The following is an 18,391-nucleotide window of genomic DNA, read 5'->3' as shown; positions in this document are numbered from 1 at the left end:
ATGCTGTTTTATTATTTATTTATAATTGTATAATACTTCCAGAAAAAGAGACTGAATTCAATGTATAGCGACCTGGGGTTGTACTGTGAAAAAATTTTTACATGTTTTACTTCAGTACCTTGTGTTAACTTGTTTTTATGTTTTTCCTGGATAAAATTAAAGAGCTGGTGGTCTGGTTTGTCACATTTCAGTGAAAACAGATTTTCTATATCTCACTTGAACAAACTTCTTGACTTTAAAAGTAAAGTAGCTATTTCTTTATAAATACACTATAGTGAATGTATTTTCAATTCACTACAATCTCCACTCAATAAACTAACAGTTGCAAAATAAAGGACCTCCTATTACAAGGCAAGACATATAATAAGAATTACTTTACATAATTCCATCATTATCTACTATTCCAGGACAATGATCCTAACGGGCAGTCATATATTTTCTTAAAGAGCCTATTTGGAGGAAGCTTAAATTTGACTAGTTACAAATTTTAATCTCCAAAATATGGTTATAAAAACTTTTTCACTATAAAATCCTGAAACAAACTTCAATTCTTAATCATGTAGAAATTGCTAGGTTAAAATAGGCAAGAATTTGACAAACCTGCTCAAGCTTGAAAATCCTGGGACAAATCACATGACTTACTTTATATAGACTGTTCTGCTACCATGAAAGTAGCACCTTCTATAATTTATGAGATAATGAATTGGCTCTGTTAAAAAACAAACAAACAAACAAAAAAAACTACCTTAGATGTCAAAAGCAAAATATGACCATTGGTCTTTCTGGCATTTACCAATGCATTGCACTAAATAAGTTTTAGTACCCATTTAGGGTGGGGGGGGGATCATAGAAATGCATGAAAATTCCTACAACTCCCACTCCTTGCCCATCCACAAAAGGATGCATGCCTGTCCTCATGCACATGGAAAGTAAATAGTTTCCTTCAACATAATAGGATGGAACTAAATTATCTCGGGGATGGATATTTGTATTAGCCTGTTCAGACTGCTATAACACCAGAGACTGGGTGTCTTAAAGAAAACCAGAAATCTATAAAACAAAACAAAACAAAAACAAATTTATTATCTCATAATTCTAGAGGTTGGGAGCCCCAGATCAAGGTCCTGCAGGATGCAGATTCTGATGAGACCTCTCTTCCTCGCTTGCAGCTGGCCACCTTCTCCCTGGGTCCTCATGGGCTCATTCTTCAGGGAATGTGCATGGGGAGAGAACAAACTCTCTGGTGTCTCTTCTTATAAGGACACTAACCCTACGGAGATCAGGGCCCCAGCCTTATGACTTCACTTACCCTAATTACCTTCCTGTAGTCCCTTCTTCCAAATTCAGTCACACTAGGGGTCAGGGCTTCCACACATGCATTTAGAGGTGGACACAATTCAAACGTTAACAGCATTATAACTCAGTTATTACACAAAGTAACTCTTTCTTCTCAGATACTTAAATATCATTATCCACAAAATAGCAAAATTGAGATCAAAGAATTTAAGAAACAATTCAGCTATATTACAATGAAAATATGAAAGGCTATTTAAAACACCTTATATTAGGTTTCTTTCATATGTTTAAGAGTCCTTCCATTCAGGAGCCTGCAGATCAACTGTTAACCTCAACTGAACCTCAATGTAAGCAAAACAGTTCATTACAAATATTTGTAAAATCAGAAAAGCGTGGATTTGATAACTCATACAGACACTGGGACCGGAAAGCACGGAGATGGCACGAAGGTGAAGATGTGGGGTTGAGAACACAGGTTGTTTAGGGAAGTTTCCTTACATACATTTTAACTGAGAAAATTCATAGAAGAGCTATGTAACATAGTCTTAAAACATCACAAAACCACAAAAAGGAGAAGATATTAAAATAAATTCTGAAAAGCTTATATTATGCACTAAGCAGTCCTAAGCACTAACAAAAAAGATCTCAAATTTCGGGCTCTGCCTGTGCTTCAATGTTATATTAAAAAAACAATTTTCTTTTCAGGAGGTTTTCTAAATATGAAGAATTGAAAAAAGCTTCAAATATAAAGGTTATTTGTAGCTTAATATTTTAAAATGAGAGTACTTTAAGCTTTTTTCTAAATCTCTACTTAAATATCAAGTTGTGGCTGTGAACTCATTTTAAGATTTTATTTTATTTACAAAATGTTTCATATTTATTTTTGAGAGAGAGAGAGAGAGAGAGAGAGAGTAGGGTAGGAGCAGAGAGAGAGGGAGACATAAAATTCGAAGCAGGCGCCAGGGTCTGAACTGTTAGCACAGGGCCTGATGCAGGCCTCAAACATACGAACCGTGAGATCATGACCCAAGCAAAAGTTAGATGCTTAACTGACTGAGCCACCCAGGTGCCCCCTTATTTTAAGACTTTAAATAAATCTACAGTTTTAAGACCAAATCACAAAATTTTTATACTTGAAATCATTGCATAATTTTAAAAAACTGAATTTCAGTTAAACTCTTTATATATTAATCTTGATAATCTTAGAAAATTTCTTTTCACATTATGATATATAAAGAATTTTAAGTATTTAATTCAACATATTTACTAAGCATGTATCCTGGGCCCAAATGGTTACAGAAGCTAGAGAATAAGACCAAAGATGTTACTGTTTTCTTACACTGTGAAGTCTAATGGGAAAGACAAACATTTCATGGATAATACGTGAAAAAATGCTATGAGAAAATGCATGAGATAGTCACCGTAAGACCCTGTCAGAGAAAGATGTAATTCTCTACTAAAATTTCCATTGTAAGTTTGGGATGTGAAGACACTGTATAGGTATATGGGTCTTTTCATGTAAAGTGGTCAGCACATACTAAGTACTCAAGAAATCCTAGTTTAGTATCAATTCCAACATGGTTACCAATTTTATTAAAATGTATCCCAAAAAAATCTTCATTTATTTATGTTTTAACTATTGATAACCACTAAAGAAAAACTGTAAATGTATCTACATGTATCTTTTTAAATGAATGGTGTCAAAAAATATTTCAACTTTAAAGAAATTAATTTTAAATTTCAATATAGTCTAAGATTCCTACTTGCTACATAAGGCTATATGTATAAATTTCTAAATTTATATTAGGGCATGTAATATATTCTAAAATATATTAGGGCATGAATTAGCATGACTGAATTGTGCTTTTTGGATACATCAATTTATAAATTTAATATACAATATATTAATTAAATTTAAAATATGTAATTAAATTAAAAAATATATAAATTTGGTTACATCAGTTTGTAAAATAACTAGAAACAAGGGTGCCTGGGTGGCTCAGTTGTTTAAGCATCCAACTTTGGCCATGATCTCATGGTTTGTGAGTTCAAGCCTCACACTGGACTCTGTGCTGACAGCTCAGAGCCTGCTTCTTCTTCTCTCTCTCTCTCTCTCTCTCTCAGAAATAAATAAAAATCTTAAAGTTTTTTTAAAAAAACTAGAAACATAACAGAAATGTGTATTTTGAATCATTTACTATTTACTATTACTATTAAACAAATTTTATTTAGTTGAGTCTTCTCCTACAGAGTACATAAGCATGTGTATGTATGTTTTAACAAAATTAACACCATTTCTACAAAATGTTTTTGTTGGTAGTGGCGGTGTTTTTTCTTCTGTGATTATTTCATCTCACTGTATGAAGGTTACTGCATTTCATATAACCCAATATAATCAGTAAACAATTTCAAACAAGGAAATATATTTTCTTAACATCTTGTTCCCTTAAAGTATAAACCTAGCTTATAAATTCCAAAGAAATATCAAAGTGTATAAACTTAATAGAAATAATTTATTTAACTTAAAGGACACATAACTTGATGGCCTACCATTTTAAATCATTGAGAAGAGATGATGTGTTCATTTATGAGAAAAATAGACATAGTTGAGTCACATTAATAACTGTGAGTGAGGATATTTCTGACAAATACAGGAAATGACTTTTGATACTGTCTTTTTTGGTGTAATTTTTCTTATTATAATGTTATATGATAGAACTATGGTTATATATCATTTTGGATATTGTATAAATATTATAAATTTAAATAAAGACAATACTGAAGCCAATGTTAATCTCAATAGAGATGTAAGATCTGGGATTTGAAAACATAGGAAAAATTATTCAAATTAAGGTATGCAGGGGTAATTTTAAACTTTATTAAAGGGCAATAAAATTATAGCCAGAAGGCAAATGTCACAGTGACCAATGTTATATTTGTTATTAAGAGACTATATTTGTTATTAATATCCTCAGGAAATAATATTTCTTAGTGGGTTCCTTTTTCATTGAAGAGTAATTTATCACCAGACCATTAAAATAATTTGTAAATTGCCATGTAAGAGATTCTGGTAATCCATGGTAAGATTACATAACACTTAATAATTCTAGGGAAGCAATGTATTTGACTGCATTATTCTTGGATGCGATGGGTTGTCCACATTCTCCTCAGTGAAGGACTGAAGAATTTATTTGCCTGACTGCTGAGATAGCTGCAGAAAGGCAGACCTCAGTTTAGAATGGCCTTGTCTGAAACATGACAACTGGCTCCTTCCCAGGCTCCTTCCTACAGTCATGTTTGGACAACAACCAGGTATAAAAGCCTGCCACTCTTTCTTCACCTCTGTACAATATGAGGGTCCCTTACAGGTGGAGAGCTCCCCATGGAGTTGGCTGAGGAGTTCCATTGAGACTGCATCAAAGCCCAGCTTCCCCTCTGCTCCAGTCTTGCTCCCTTCCTGTCTCTTCCTATGACCATGATCCCAACTGCATGCCCTCATACATAACATTCCTGCACAGTAGTCTCTAAGTGTCTGCTTCCTGGTGAACCCCACGTGGGAAATTAGATCCTCTTTCAAGAGGTGACAGCTTTCATCTTTAATTCCTACCCAATGTTTTCTACAGCATTCTAACAATTATCAATCCCATTAAAATTATGGTACCTGGATACATAGTACTCAGCTATGAATTACTCCATAATTTCAGTCAACAACGCACTGCACAGTGAATAGCATGTATTAAGACAGTCCATTTAATGATGGGCATAAGATGGGCTCTTAGAGGCCTTATGTCCCACACCTCTCTTTACTTAGTACGATTCCATGAATTCAAAGTGACTCAATTTTGACACTCTTTTTATGTACATTTTATATGTGAAAAGTGCCATAAACAAAATAAGTGTTCAGCAACTAGTCACTCTTAATATTAGTCAGTCTTAATATTATTTCTACTATTATAATTGCTATAGTACTATAACACACTTTTCTATTCTAAATAATGTAACTGATAATAAGCTAAAAGCTCAATTTTAATCACATGAGGAGTCAAGTAGCATGATACTGTTTCAGGAGAAAATTCAGTTTCAAAGAGCTGAAATAACTCCTCTAAAATTCAGTAATGATGTCACTGAATATCAAATCCTAGCCCTTTTCCATTAATGTCTCAATGCTTTCATGCTAATAAAATCATTTAACTTTTCTTGTGTACGACAAGTTTCGTCACTGGAATTAAGTGTACAGCATTTGTTGTAAAGCTGGCATACAGAAAGAACTGTGTTACATGGAAAGGTACAGATGAACATAGCATAATCACTAGCTTGAGAAATAATTGCTGAGTTCCTTAAATCTCTTTGGGGGGTAAGATCACATATACTATAATTTTGTATTGCTTTAAAAATGGTCTAATTGTTTAAGTGATCCCACAGTGAACTGAGGAATTATAAAAAGAAAATAATTTTAGGGTGACCTATTTTTATGAACTTTCATACTTTTGCAGACCATTTTTGTATTAATACACTTGGTCTGTAGAATAAATGTAGTGGCACTGATTATGTTTTAATGGCCGAGGTCCTCTTGAGGGCTTAGAAAATGATTCACTTGTCCTCCTTCTGGTAAAATCATATCCACCCCAAAGTTCAGAATGTCTAACTTATTTTCTGTGATGACTCCCCTTTTTTCCACAGATAGAATGGATCATTCCTTTTTTTGAAGTTTCTATATTTTGCTTCTACTATTCTACAGCATGCATCACATTAAATATGTAACTAAATATATTCACTACAATATGGGCTCCTCATAAGGATAGGACCAATCTTTACCTATACTGCTTGATACTACTTACTAGAATTGACTGAGATAATATTTAAAAAGTAGCATTTAAATAGTCAGCTCTTGGGATGCCTGGGTGGCTCAGTCAGTTAAGTGTCCAACTTTGGCTCAGGTCATGATCTCATCCTTCATGCGTTCAAGCCCCACATCAGGCTCTGTGCAGACAGTTCAGAGCCTTAAGCCTGCTTCAGAGTCTGTGTCTCCTCTCTCTGCCCCTTCCCTGCTCGCACCCTGTATCTCTCTGTCTCAAAAATATATATTTCAAAAAATTAGAAAAAAGAAAAGTATATATATCAGCCAGTTTCTGTAGGTCATATGTTTCTGATAAATACAAAAATTATCTATATATGAATATCACATATTTTTCTATATATACTCCTCATCTTAAAGCTAAGTATTGGTTTAAAGCAGAATCTCTCGATAATAGTCACATTTTACACAGGCAAAACAAAATTAATGCCTTCCTCCTCCAATGTTCTAAAACATAATTGCCAATTCTGAGCCCCCAGTAATTCTCCCCATACCGCAATAGATACAGAGTTTACTGTGTTTTGCCTTGACAGGTTCACAGAGTTATATAAAAAGAGGATTAATTCAGCATCCACTTCGCTACAATACACTACATTACAATAAAACTACTACTACAAAAAAATACTACAATAATATTTTTATGACACTGAAGAGTTTTTAAGCTTTTTTAAATATTATCTAACAGGATAATACAGGGTGATGGATATTCTTTTATCCCCATTTTAGTCATGTGGAACTTCAGTGATCCACCCTAGAGCATGTAGCTTGTAAGTGGCGGGGGGAGCTGGAGCACAGATCCTTTAACCCCAAAACCTTGCCTGAACAAAGCATAAGGGGCGTTCAATGTACTCTCATCTCCACAAACACTGATTGGGGGCAGGGGGAGGACTTGTGCTCCAGACTCCAAACTTAACAAAAAAGAAACTACAAAGTATACACACTACCTTTCATACACTGGCTAATAATTTTCCATTTTCACTCTATTCTTTCCTAGACAACATGCAGATTCTCCTAATAAATCTTTTTATAGTAGACAACAGTGGGTTGCTGATGAGTAGGATAACTGACCAGAGATCTAGATTTAAACTCATTATTGAAATGACTGAAGCACAAACTAGGTGGGAGGTTGTGCTGTTTAGTTAATAGAGAATGCGAATTTCAAGGATCATTGCAGGTTTCCATGGATAGTAATGAACACGGGCAACATTTCAAATCATTCCCCCCTTAGAAAGAGCAAAAATATTGGTGATGGGGAACAGCGGGAAGTGGGTATACAAATTCAATAGAAGAATAGTCATTAATATATCCTAAATTTCCTCTGTTAAAAAATAAATGAAACCTTCCACAATTACCACAGATTGTCTTGTTTAGATGCATTTCTTTTTGAAAGTAAAAAAAAAAAAGCTAACTTTAAATTCACGAGGTTTCAGCATTTAAGATGTAGAGACTAGGCAATTGTGAATTAACATGTTAATATAAAAGAATAAATATAGTTTGCTTTTTAACTTTTCTATATTTATTCCTTTTAAAAACTTAGTAGCTTTATTGAAGTATAATTTACATACCATAAAGTTTACTTATTTTAAATTTCTTAGCATTTGCACAGAGCTCTGCAATCATCACAATCTAAATTTTGTGCACTATTCTAAATTTCTTCCCCGCAGCAAACAAATAAACAAACAAACAAACCTTAGTTTGCCCTCAACCGAAAGAGAATCAACACCCAAAGCCATTTTCCCTAACAACTGTGAGATATTTGATTCAAGAATTTCTGGGAAAATCTATGACCTATTTAGCCCATGCAGTATTAACCCGGAAAATTAAACATCAGATATTTAAAGAGCAAAAAATAGACCCCAAAAGCAGTCTATTTGGTGAACTCTATTTGTGGTATAAGTTCAATAACTTTGGGTAATATTCAAAACTAAATGAAAATGTACCTTCTCTACTTAATATCAGCAGGGATAAAAGAACGATTCTAGTTCAGCAGGCCTAAGAGTTTCTCTTAGTGGTTCCAAAGATAGCTCTAGTGTCACAATCATGAACCTAAAATGTTTCAAACCCACTCACTGTAAAGTTATGATGACAAATTTCAATATAAAGCAACACAGGCAAAAACATCCGACAAAAGGATTTTAGAAGAATAGTAAACAGAGTCACGGAAAATAAAGTGAATCAAACCAAATCTGTTAAATTTGTTATTTCTTTCATCCAATTTTTGAAAATTTAAAATTTTCTAGGTCGTTTTTCTTCCAGAATGCTGCTTTTACACAGGAGATCAGACTGCAATAGCCTTTTAAATAAACATCAAAATGAAACCTTTAGAGTAAGAACCCACTAATCTGTTCAAAATGGTAAGCATGAGACCAGATGCCTAGTTTTCATTCTGCAGATATAATTTAAATAGGTAACATTTTGTTAAAATTGGCAAAGAAGTGAAGAATAGATTAATCTATGCCCAGGAATTTGGGATAATACTGGCTTCTGACAGTCAGCCAAAGATCAGGAAGCCTCTGTTATAAGCTTATTATGATGCTCACACAACTCAGTACTCCAGTGTAGGTCCCATTTTATTAATGACGATGACATAGTACTTGGCTACATCTACCGCGCAGCATCTTCTTACAACAGCAAGAATTTTTAAAAGATTGAGAAAGCCCTCAATTTCTGAAACTTCTTGCAGTAATAAGATTTTCCTGAAGGGTTAGCAAGTCTCCAATTTCTGAAACTTACATTCCAATTTATACTTTCCAAAACATACCACAAAACATGACTGAGTAGGGTACCTCAAATACCAAGAAGAAAAGAAGTGAAAACTGCTTGTGAGCTAAGATACAAGATCAGGGTCTTCACGGTCATTATTTCCTAATTCACTTCTTCTGAAATTCTCAGGAGATCTACCAAGTACTTGCTCTAATACAATGGACAGTAATATCACAAACCTGATGAACTTAAAATTCCCTCGTGCCCATTTTAATTCGGACTTGCCATATATTACAAATGTCACATTGTATGGTAAAATACTGGCTAATGCTTTGGGAGACAGTGCACTCCACTCTTTCGCCATCCTGATTATCATGTAGATTTTGATCATGAGCACACAGCTCACAAAAGAGTAAAACTGCAAAAGTATCCTCCCTCACATTTTGTCCCATATTCTCCCTCTCTCCTCTAGATCCTCCAGTGGCACTTCTTGCCTTAGAACAGTCTCAACTGGTTGACAATTTATCCCTCGTCAGTTCTCCTTCCAGAATCTCTGGAGGAGATGCAAGTCTAGCAATCTAGCAATAAGTCTAGCAATGGTTTAATCGGCAACAGGAAGAATAACAAAGAGAAGTTAGAGGTGTGAATCATCAATGAGCTGGAATAATTGAGTTCTGTGTAGCCGCGTTAACCAAATATTCAAGTGAGAGAGGCACCTCGCTTATGTAGTCTCATTAGTCACTTAGTGAAGACAAACAGAAAAACATACCTGCTTGACCCGTGGTGATACTGACAGCCGCAAAGAGCCTCTGGGATCGGCTTAAGTCAGAAACTCCGTTTACAGCTTCAACTTCAAAAGTATAATTAGCGTGGGCCAGCAGGTCCATGACAGTTACATAGTTATCCTCTAATCCGGTCTGCTGGGGCATGTAGCCAATGTTACTCCCACAGGGAACACACTCGCCCTGCTCCCAACTGCACCGCTTACACAAGACTCTGTAGGTCACATCGTTTCTTCCCCCATTGTCGGCAGGAGGACTCCATTCCAAACTTACTGTGGTTTGGTTGATGTTGAAAATGAGGTTCTGTGGTGCAGATGGAGGCCCTTTGGAAACCAAAAATAAATAAACAAATAAACAAAAATTGAAAAAACAAAAACAAAAAATGAATGAAAGGATCTGTGTGGGCCACTAAGCTAGTGGTTCAATTACCATAAGAAAACTAGTTGAAATGCTTTTTTTTATGTAAACATTTCATTACCTTTCCTAGAGAAGCTGTATAAAAGCCTCCTTGAATTCACTTGGCAAGAGGCTCTATTTATTTTCCATTTAATATGTCAAAATGAAAACAGGATAACAACTGTCTTTGTGCTTTTGCCACAGTCTTTAGCTATTTTTCTTCTAAGCAATTACAAACAGTTAATGTACCTAAAAAAAACAGTTGTGCAGTTGTTTAAAAATAGTTTTCCTTTTAACCATATAACAGAGAATACATCTATTCATTCCTAATGTGCTCAAGAATGATTTACAGTAAGTCTGGGATTGGCTTTGGATTTGAGTCTCTTGAACATTCATTAATTGAAGCACCAAGATGTGAGATTTGCTCTATTTAGTGATGGGATTTTAAGTCAGAAACCATTACTTTTTTTTATCACATTTCATAACCACATAAGACTCAAATAACTTGTACATTTTATTTATGATTTCTATTAGATACATGAGAAAAATATTCTTAAAATGCATCTTATCAGTTCATGAAAAATCAAGGTGCCTGGGTGGTTCAATGGGTTAAGCATGTGACTTTGGCTCAGGTCATGATCTTGCAGTTCACGAGTTAGAGCCCTGCATTGGGCTCTGTGCTCAGAGCCCAAGCCTGCTTCGGATTCTGTGTTTCCCTCTCTTTCTCACTGTCNTTATCAGTTCATAAAAAATGAAATATTTAATAATAGTTAATAATTCATTCACATATCCAAAGCCCATCTCAACATTGTCACAGTAGGACAAACGAGTAGAAGGGATCTGAAAGTCCGTTCCTACTTTACGATTCTGAACTTACTTGTGCAGGCCACATACGGTGGGTCAGATGGAGCCCTGTAATACCCATCCTCACATTCACATCTGGAGGAGCCTTCTTTATCAGAAAAACTGTGAGTAGGACAACGAGAGCACTGGAGATCTTGAGAGGAAGATTTATAGAACCCACGACCACAGGCTGGGGATGCAAAAGAAAGTGAAAATAGAAACATGAGAGCAGATATACATATATATATATTTTTTTAAATTTTAGTAATAGCAAAGAATAAAATATGAAAGTTAATTTCTGATAAACAAGCTCTTTATGATAAAATAAAGTATATTCAGTGTATATCAATAACCCAGTTTTAGAATATTATATTTTAAAGCAAAATAATAAAAACTAAATAATCCAGTAAACTTGTACCCATAGGTGGCATTGGTACAAAATCTAGAGCCTAAAACTGAACAAAAGCATAATTTAATTTGACAAAATCTTAGGATATTTAATTCAAGATAACTTCAATTTCAATATAATTAACTTACTTGTTGAAACATATGAATATACTTCAAAGCTATGTTTTCTTAATATAATATAGCTATAAATTAATGCTTTATGTGTTTATTTGGTTCACACTGAAAAATACTAAAATGATTTTAATTACCTTATGAGGAAAAATAACATGTAAAATACTTTATCTGAAAATGATATAAGTTTTCAGGAAACTTCAAGATATAATTTCAGCCAATTTAAGTTATAAGGCAGGGTGCCCTCCACTAAGTAAGAACTTCTTTGTTACTAAATGTAATAAAAGACTATAAATAGGAGAAACCTATTCCACCATAAATAAGGAGAAAGCCTTCAACTGTAAACAGATGATGACTGTTGATCTTCTCCTAAGAGAAGTTTACAATACAGTCACACTAACACAGCAGCTGCTCTCCGCAGTGAACAGACATGTACAAAGAATGTCTCTTATCACCTCTTAGTAAAGTTGCTCTTACTCACTTAGACTCTATTTGCTATTAAATCAAGAAACTTGAAGCATTTTCTATCACTGATCATTTATATATTTATCACTAAAATTTAGCAAATTAAATTTTCATTATTTCAAACATTTTTTATTAATTGATGGTATTATACATTGAATATATTAGTTAAATTTACCCTTCATATTTATCAAATGGATATATGGTAAAGTTTTAGTGACCTCCGAATTTAATAAAAATTTATCATATCTATAAAGAAAGATTAGTGAATAATTAACATAAATTCAATTATAGCTTTTAACTTATTATATTTATATTTATTTAGTGTCCTCAACTTGGGCAGCCCTCAGGAACTTAATCACATTTTCACTCTTAGGTGGGATAAACAATCCTATCTTATCAAGATGGGATAGGAGTCATTCTCTACTTTTGTTCACATGCTCACTACTTAATGCATAATTCTGAAACAATTGAGAGCTCAAAATCATCTTTTGAGCTTCAAGAAAATAAGGCTATATTACATGAGCAAGACAGGTATTCTAGATAACTTAGAAACTTAATTTAAATATGTGTTATACTGCAATAGATAAGTGATAGATGTGTAAAAAGAACTACAAGCATCTGCTTATAAATATATGATCTACTACTGCCCTCGGTAGCCAGTCTGCCTTTGGTTGGTTTCCTTAATTCATACAAGAGAAAAGCATTTACAAACATTTTAGGCAAAGAAGCTTAATGCATCTTCACCTGTTCTCAGTAGCAATTATACAAGTCTAAGGCACAGAGAGAACAACGAGATTGATTACAAAACAATATAACAAAATAGAACACTTTAAAATGTTTCTAAAGACATGATCCTGCCACATTAAAAAAAATGGTTAACTGGTAGGATGAAGGATTTGGCATGGGTTTCTCAGGATAGAAATTCCTCTCTTTAAGTATCTTGCTTTATGTTTTATCTATAATTCAATGATCACATATGACATCCACAAAACAGAGAAGACAATGCTTTACTCAAGCCTGCAGCTTGATAACATCAAAGTCCAGAGAATTAAAATAAAAAAAAAAAAAAAAAGGAAGAGGGAGAAGAGCTGTGTGCTTACAGTCTTTAATGACATTGTATATTAAGTTTTTACAAGGAGAAGAGGTTAGAGAGCAGGGAGATGGGAAACATAACGGCAACATAATTTACCATCTACTAGGTAAGGCTTCCAGAATTAGAAGACAGCACACTGCCTGGTGGGATCCAGCAAATCCTCATTCTCCCACTGCAAATAAAAGCTTCTAATAAAGGCTTATTCCTATTTTTCTTATGAATAAGGAGGGACATTTCTTGTTCAACTCTCATTGCTTGTAGAATAGATATGGTACCTAATGTAGAGAAATGTAAAACCCTTATCACTCAACTTTCAAATTACATTAAATTCTGTTACCACTTTAACAGATGGGAAAGCAGATTTGAAGCAAAAGTAACCTGAGTTCTTCAGATAATTCTGTTTGCCTAGGTTAAAACTGGATTTAGAACACAGGGCTACTGATACTCAACCATATGCTATTCCACCAGCCTTGATGCTCAATGAGCCAAAGTCTGGCACTTAGTCAATGGGCCCCCAGGGCTAATTTTAGAGTTGCTAAAGCAACCCTAAAAATTAATTTTCTATGGATCCCTGTTGCCTTTTATTATACCTTTTTACTAATTTAGAGCTATTATTTTAATTTAGAAAACTATGAAATAATAGCCTAGCACACCTTCCAGAAGAGATACTAAATAGTTATTCTCAATTTCACTGTGAATTTTGGCACTGAAGATGCCAGCAAAATTGTGGAGTACATGTATGGCTATCATTAAATAGATAATGATAGAGGCAATACCGGAAAAATGTGGTCATCAAAGTCTTAACATTTTTTCTTTGAAGTAATGTTCTGTTTCAGTTCAGTTAATATTGAAAATAATAAGTTGTAACAATATAGTTTTCACTTAATCTCTAGGAAGACTATTAATTTAGAGTTATTAAAAATAAGTACAAAATCTTAAGAGCTATGGTGTTAAGAGTAAAGCCAAGAACATGCAAAGACATAAGCTGTATCTCTCAGGATAATAGTGAGCAACTGGGTGGTAAAAAAGTTTGGGTAGGAAGTAGCAGATGCTCTGAAAATTAAAATTTTAGATGAAATACCTATAAGAAATAGCTTGCGTAAAATGTTCAGTGAAAGAAACTGGGGTTAAGTGGCCACACAAGGAAGTTCTAGAGGAGCCCTCCAATTGCTCTCCAAAGGGCTATATGGAAACAAGGCACTTTTCTCCTCTCAAAATGCAGCTGGTTTTCTAAAACGTACTAGTAAGAAAGTTTTTAGAGGTAAATACCTTCTGAAACCTCAAAGATAAGTTCTCTTCATGCATAACTGTGAAGTTTGTATGGACAGCTTTCTAGGAATTATGCAAATGCAGCTTTAATACTTTTCTTTCTTTCCTTTATTTTTCAATTTGTTCAATAGCATTTGAACTCAAAGCAAACTTTAATTAATATAGTACATGTAGGGGTACCTGGGTGGCTCAGTCAGTTATGTGTCTGACTTCAGCTGAGGTCATGATCTCACAGTTCGTTAGTTCAAGCCCTGCGTCTGGCTCTGTGCTGACAGCGCAGAGCCTGGAGCCTGCTTTGAATTCTGTGTCTCCCTCTCTTTCTCTTTCTGCCCCTCACCTGCTCATGCACCCATGCGCTCTCTCTCTCTCTCTCTCAAAAATAAACATTTAAAAACTAAAAAAAAATATATATATATATAGTATGTGCACTATGGTAAAGTTAGTTACAACAAGAAACATACAATTTTAATTTCCTGCCTTTTGATGTTTCTGCCTTTTGAATTGAACATTATTTTAAGGTAATGTTCACTATGTTGAAGATTGGGAATATGTATAAAATTTGTTTTCAATATTTAATTAATTTTGTAAAAATAATCTTTCACCTATTATTTTAGTAATAGTTTATTTTTTCAGTGTTACCACAAAGGCCTGGGATTGATTCTTTTGACTGTTTTTTTTTTTTTTTTCAGGCCTTTGGGGCCCTGAAGGAGAAAATACCATAAGTTCATTATTCTAGAGTCGAGATCCATAATCTTGTCAGATTTCAACACCAAGCAAGTTTTCACTTAGTCCATTTTTTAAAGGAAAAATTATCAAAGAAAAAGGGAATGTAGGAAGCATATGAAACTTCTGTTTACCAGGCAGTAACAATATACTGTAATACATCCACTAAACCATGTTACAATATACTGTATTACAAGATCTGTTATAGTATCTACTGTGGTGAAACAAATGTAATTTATTATGCTTAATTTCAATTACCTTTAAATAAGAATAGTGTCCCTATGAAACTAAAGTGGCTCAAATAATATTTGAGATTTTAATTCTTTTAAAAAAGAACACAAAGGGCAATAGGGTTTCCTATTTATAAATGGATTACTACAAGTAATAATACTGCAACAAATTCTGAACACGAAGACATTTAAATACATGAGAGTGGATCCTGAAGCCTTGAATTCTGATTTCTCAATTAAACTCTAACAATCAGATTCCATAGTTATCTTCAATGGATGTCGGCAGGGTGCCAGGCCTTTGCATTTATACTTGCATGATGCAGTCTGTGGAACAATTAGGGTAGTGGTGTAACAAATCTGTGTTCTCAGTGAACAATCTTAAAGGTCATCCTGAAAGTCACAAACACATTTCTGTGTAGTCTGGGAAATTAGTTGAAATGGAATATCACCTTCTTCTGAATGAGGATGCAGATACTCAGACTTGCTCTGGTTCTTTAGGTTTATGACCTATAAGGGTAAGCTTGGGGGATATCCTACCTGATTATATTTCGATAGACCCTTTCCCATAAACTGGTTATCCCAGGAAATCCACATACCTCTAGAGTTCTTCTACAGACAGGAAAGATCTCCTGGTCCATCAAGGGCTCATTTTTTAGAAATCTTAAGGTCTACTTTTAATATTAGACACTCCATCCTGGATCTTAAAGCACTGATAATCTATGTCTTAGTCAACTGTCCTCTATGACTGCACATTAGGGACGCTTTGAAAAAACACTAATGACTTGACCTTATCAAAATAATTGAATCATTTTGATTGAACCATTACAGTCTGGTCATTTCTATATTCTAAATGTTTCCAGTTGTTTAGAACCATCATCCTGCAAGTTCTGGGTCTTTTCTCAGACTATTGATGTTTCTAAAGAATGCATCACAAGATAATCTCATAAAATCAGTGATAGAGGTAAAATGAGATATTAGTAAGAAATTTAATAAATTAGAATTTTAAAAAGCTAAAAATGAAAAAAATAAACATTCATTAATAAATTAATCAAAAATAGGCAGAGAATCTGAACAGGTATTTCTATATGGAGGGCATACAAATGGCCAAGGAACACATACAAAAAAGATCAACATCATTAGCCACCAGGGAAGTGCAAATCAAAACCACAATGAGATACTACTTATACCCAGTAGGATAGCTTTAAGTAAAAATGGCAGATAAAACAAGTGTTGTTAAGAATATAGTGAAAGTAGAAGCCTCATGCCTTGTTGTTAGGAATGTACAATGGTGCAGTCACTTTGAAAACAAAGACTAGCGATTTCTCAAAAAGTTAAACACAGTTACCAGATTACCTAACAACTCCACTCCTAGGTATATATCCAACAGAAATAAAAATGTTTATTGATACAAAACTTGAACATAAATGTTTACAGCAAAATTATTAATGCCCAAAAAGTTAGAGGTAATCAAAATGTCCATCAACTAGTAAACAAATAAACACAAAGGAATACCATTCAGCAATCAAATATGGATGAACCCTGAAAATATTAGGCTATGTGAAAGAATCCAGTCACAAAAATGTATTTCCATTATACAAAATGTCCAGAATACACAAAGCATTAGACACAAAAAGTAAGTTAGTGGTTGCTAAGGGCTGGAGCAGGGAGGAGAAAGGGTGAGGGACTCTTAATGGGGGTGCAGGGCTTCTTTTTTGGGTGAAGAAACTGTTCTAAATTTTATTTTAAGTGATGGTTGTACAACTCTTATGACTACACGGAAAAACCAGTGAAACAATTCACTTTAATGGGTGAATTGTATGGTATATGAATTATATTTCAGTAAAGCTGGTATATATAATGAAATCCATTAATAATACAACTTCAAGTTGAACATAGAAGCAAATATTAAGAAAAACGTCAAATTACAACTTTCAATAATATATTAGTGTGCCTTTCTAACACATATACTCTATATTTATCTAGTTTCATAAAGATGTATTTAGGTATAATAAATTAGCTATGAATTATTTTTAAGAATTGGAAATTTTTAAGTCTATGATCTAGATTATAATCTATCATCAGTATATTCATTTTACTGATTTGTTAATTTTAGAGTTTCATAAATAATAATTTATCTTTACTATGAGGAATAACAATTTTATCTCAATAATTTTATAACAAAAGAAATAGATTCTTATCAAAACAAAGATTATAGTCAGGGGAGATTTTTAATTATACAAAGTTAGTTTTGGGTGAATACCTGAATAGACCTTAAACATTATTTTATTTTACCTACATCTTTCTGCCAGACAAGGAAAGTCCCAGCCTCCTCTTTTTCCTACCATAAGCTAACTGAATACAGCTACATTCAGCTTCCTCGGGTCTTACTGTGTTTGTAGACCTGTGATTTTAAGCACAATTGAACTTTTTCTGAAGGAATTATGTGTATGTGTCTGTGTGTAAAATATGAGGCTTTGCAGATGTTTCCGGCCACAGTTATGCAGCTGCAAAGAGTTTATTAATTATGAACTATAAGTGGATTGTTCTGTAATTGAAACTTTCTGGGCTTTAATATTACTGTAGAATCTACATAAATACATAGTTAGGGATTATAATGAATGTTATTTTATTTATTGCAGATGGACATTTTACTTAATTCAGAATGTAATTCAGAGCAAAGCTAGTCTGTTTCCATAGGAGCTTTCAAATATTTGTGTCATATTAATGTCTATGCTCTATAATCCAAGGGGAAAGCACAGCTTGTAGAAATAGTACTCCCACTGCTCAAAGTGCTGACCTCATCTGGGATAGACAGGTCCAGAATCTGTTTTTTAATCCCATTGACATTGCCTCAGTGGGAGTAATTACAAAAGTCCGCCTGATAGCCAGACCTCCTGTCACTGATATGTTATGATTTTTCACATTGAGAATGAACAGCGGGCAGAGATGTAACAAGCATCTTACAGTTCATGAGGCACCATCCCCATCACCTCACAACTAACTTGTAAGAGTTTAGAAAAGAAATGGTGCAGAATATAAAGTGTGTGATAACAGATATCACGTGCTGAAACTATTTGGGGATTTTTAAAACTAAAAAAAGAAAAATTAATTTCAGGGCATTATAAACATATATGCTATTTATTTTCTTATTTAATTGAGTACTTAATGTTTATTAATACCATATAGTAGAAAAGAAACATGTAAAATAAGAACCTTC

At 33.8% G+C, this 18,391-nt stretch overlaps 1 protein-coding gene across 5 annotated transcripts in view; it reads right to left on the bottom strand.

Annotated features, from left to right (window-relative positions):
• Positions 1–18,391, bottom strand: part of EPHA7 (EPH receptor A7) — a 168,653-nt gene that overhangs the window by 98,247 nt on the left and 52,015 nt on the right. For all 5 annotated transcript variants that reach the window (XM_077774677.1, XM_077774678.1, XM_077774679.1 and 2 more), the window contains exons 4-5: positions 10,910–11,065; positions 9,624–9,959 (exon numbers count right to left, since the gene is read on the bottom strand). In XM_077774677.1, coding sequence (XP_077630803.1) covers positions 9,624–9,959; positions 10,910–11,065 — 492 coding nt within the window. The remainder of the gene's footprint in view (positions 1–9,623; positions 9,960–10,909; positions 11,066–18,391) is intronic.

This window comes from Crocuta crocuta, unplaced genomic scaffold (assembly GCF_008692635.1).
Source record: "Crocuta crocuta isolate KB4526 unplaced genomic scaffold, BGI_CrCroc_1.0 scaffold247, whole genome shotgun sequence".
NCBI classification, from domain to species: domain Eukaryota; kingdom Metazoa; phylum Chordata; class Mammalia; order Carnivora; family Hyaenidae; genus Crocuta; species Crocuta crocuta.
The sequence above is the reverse complement of the archived record's forward strand: the minus strand, read 5'-3'. Positions and strand labels throughout refer to the sequence as shown.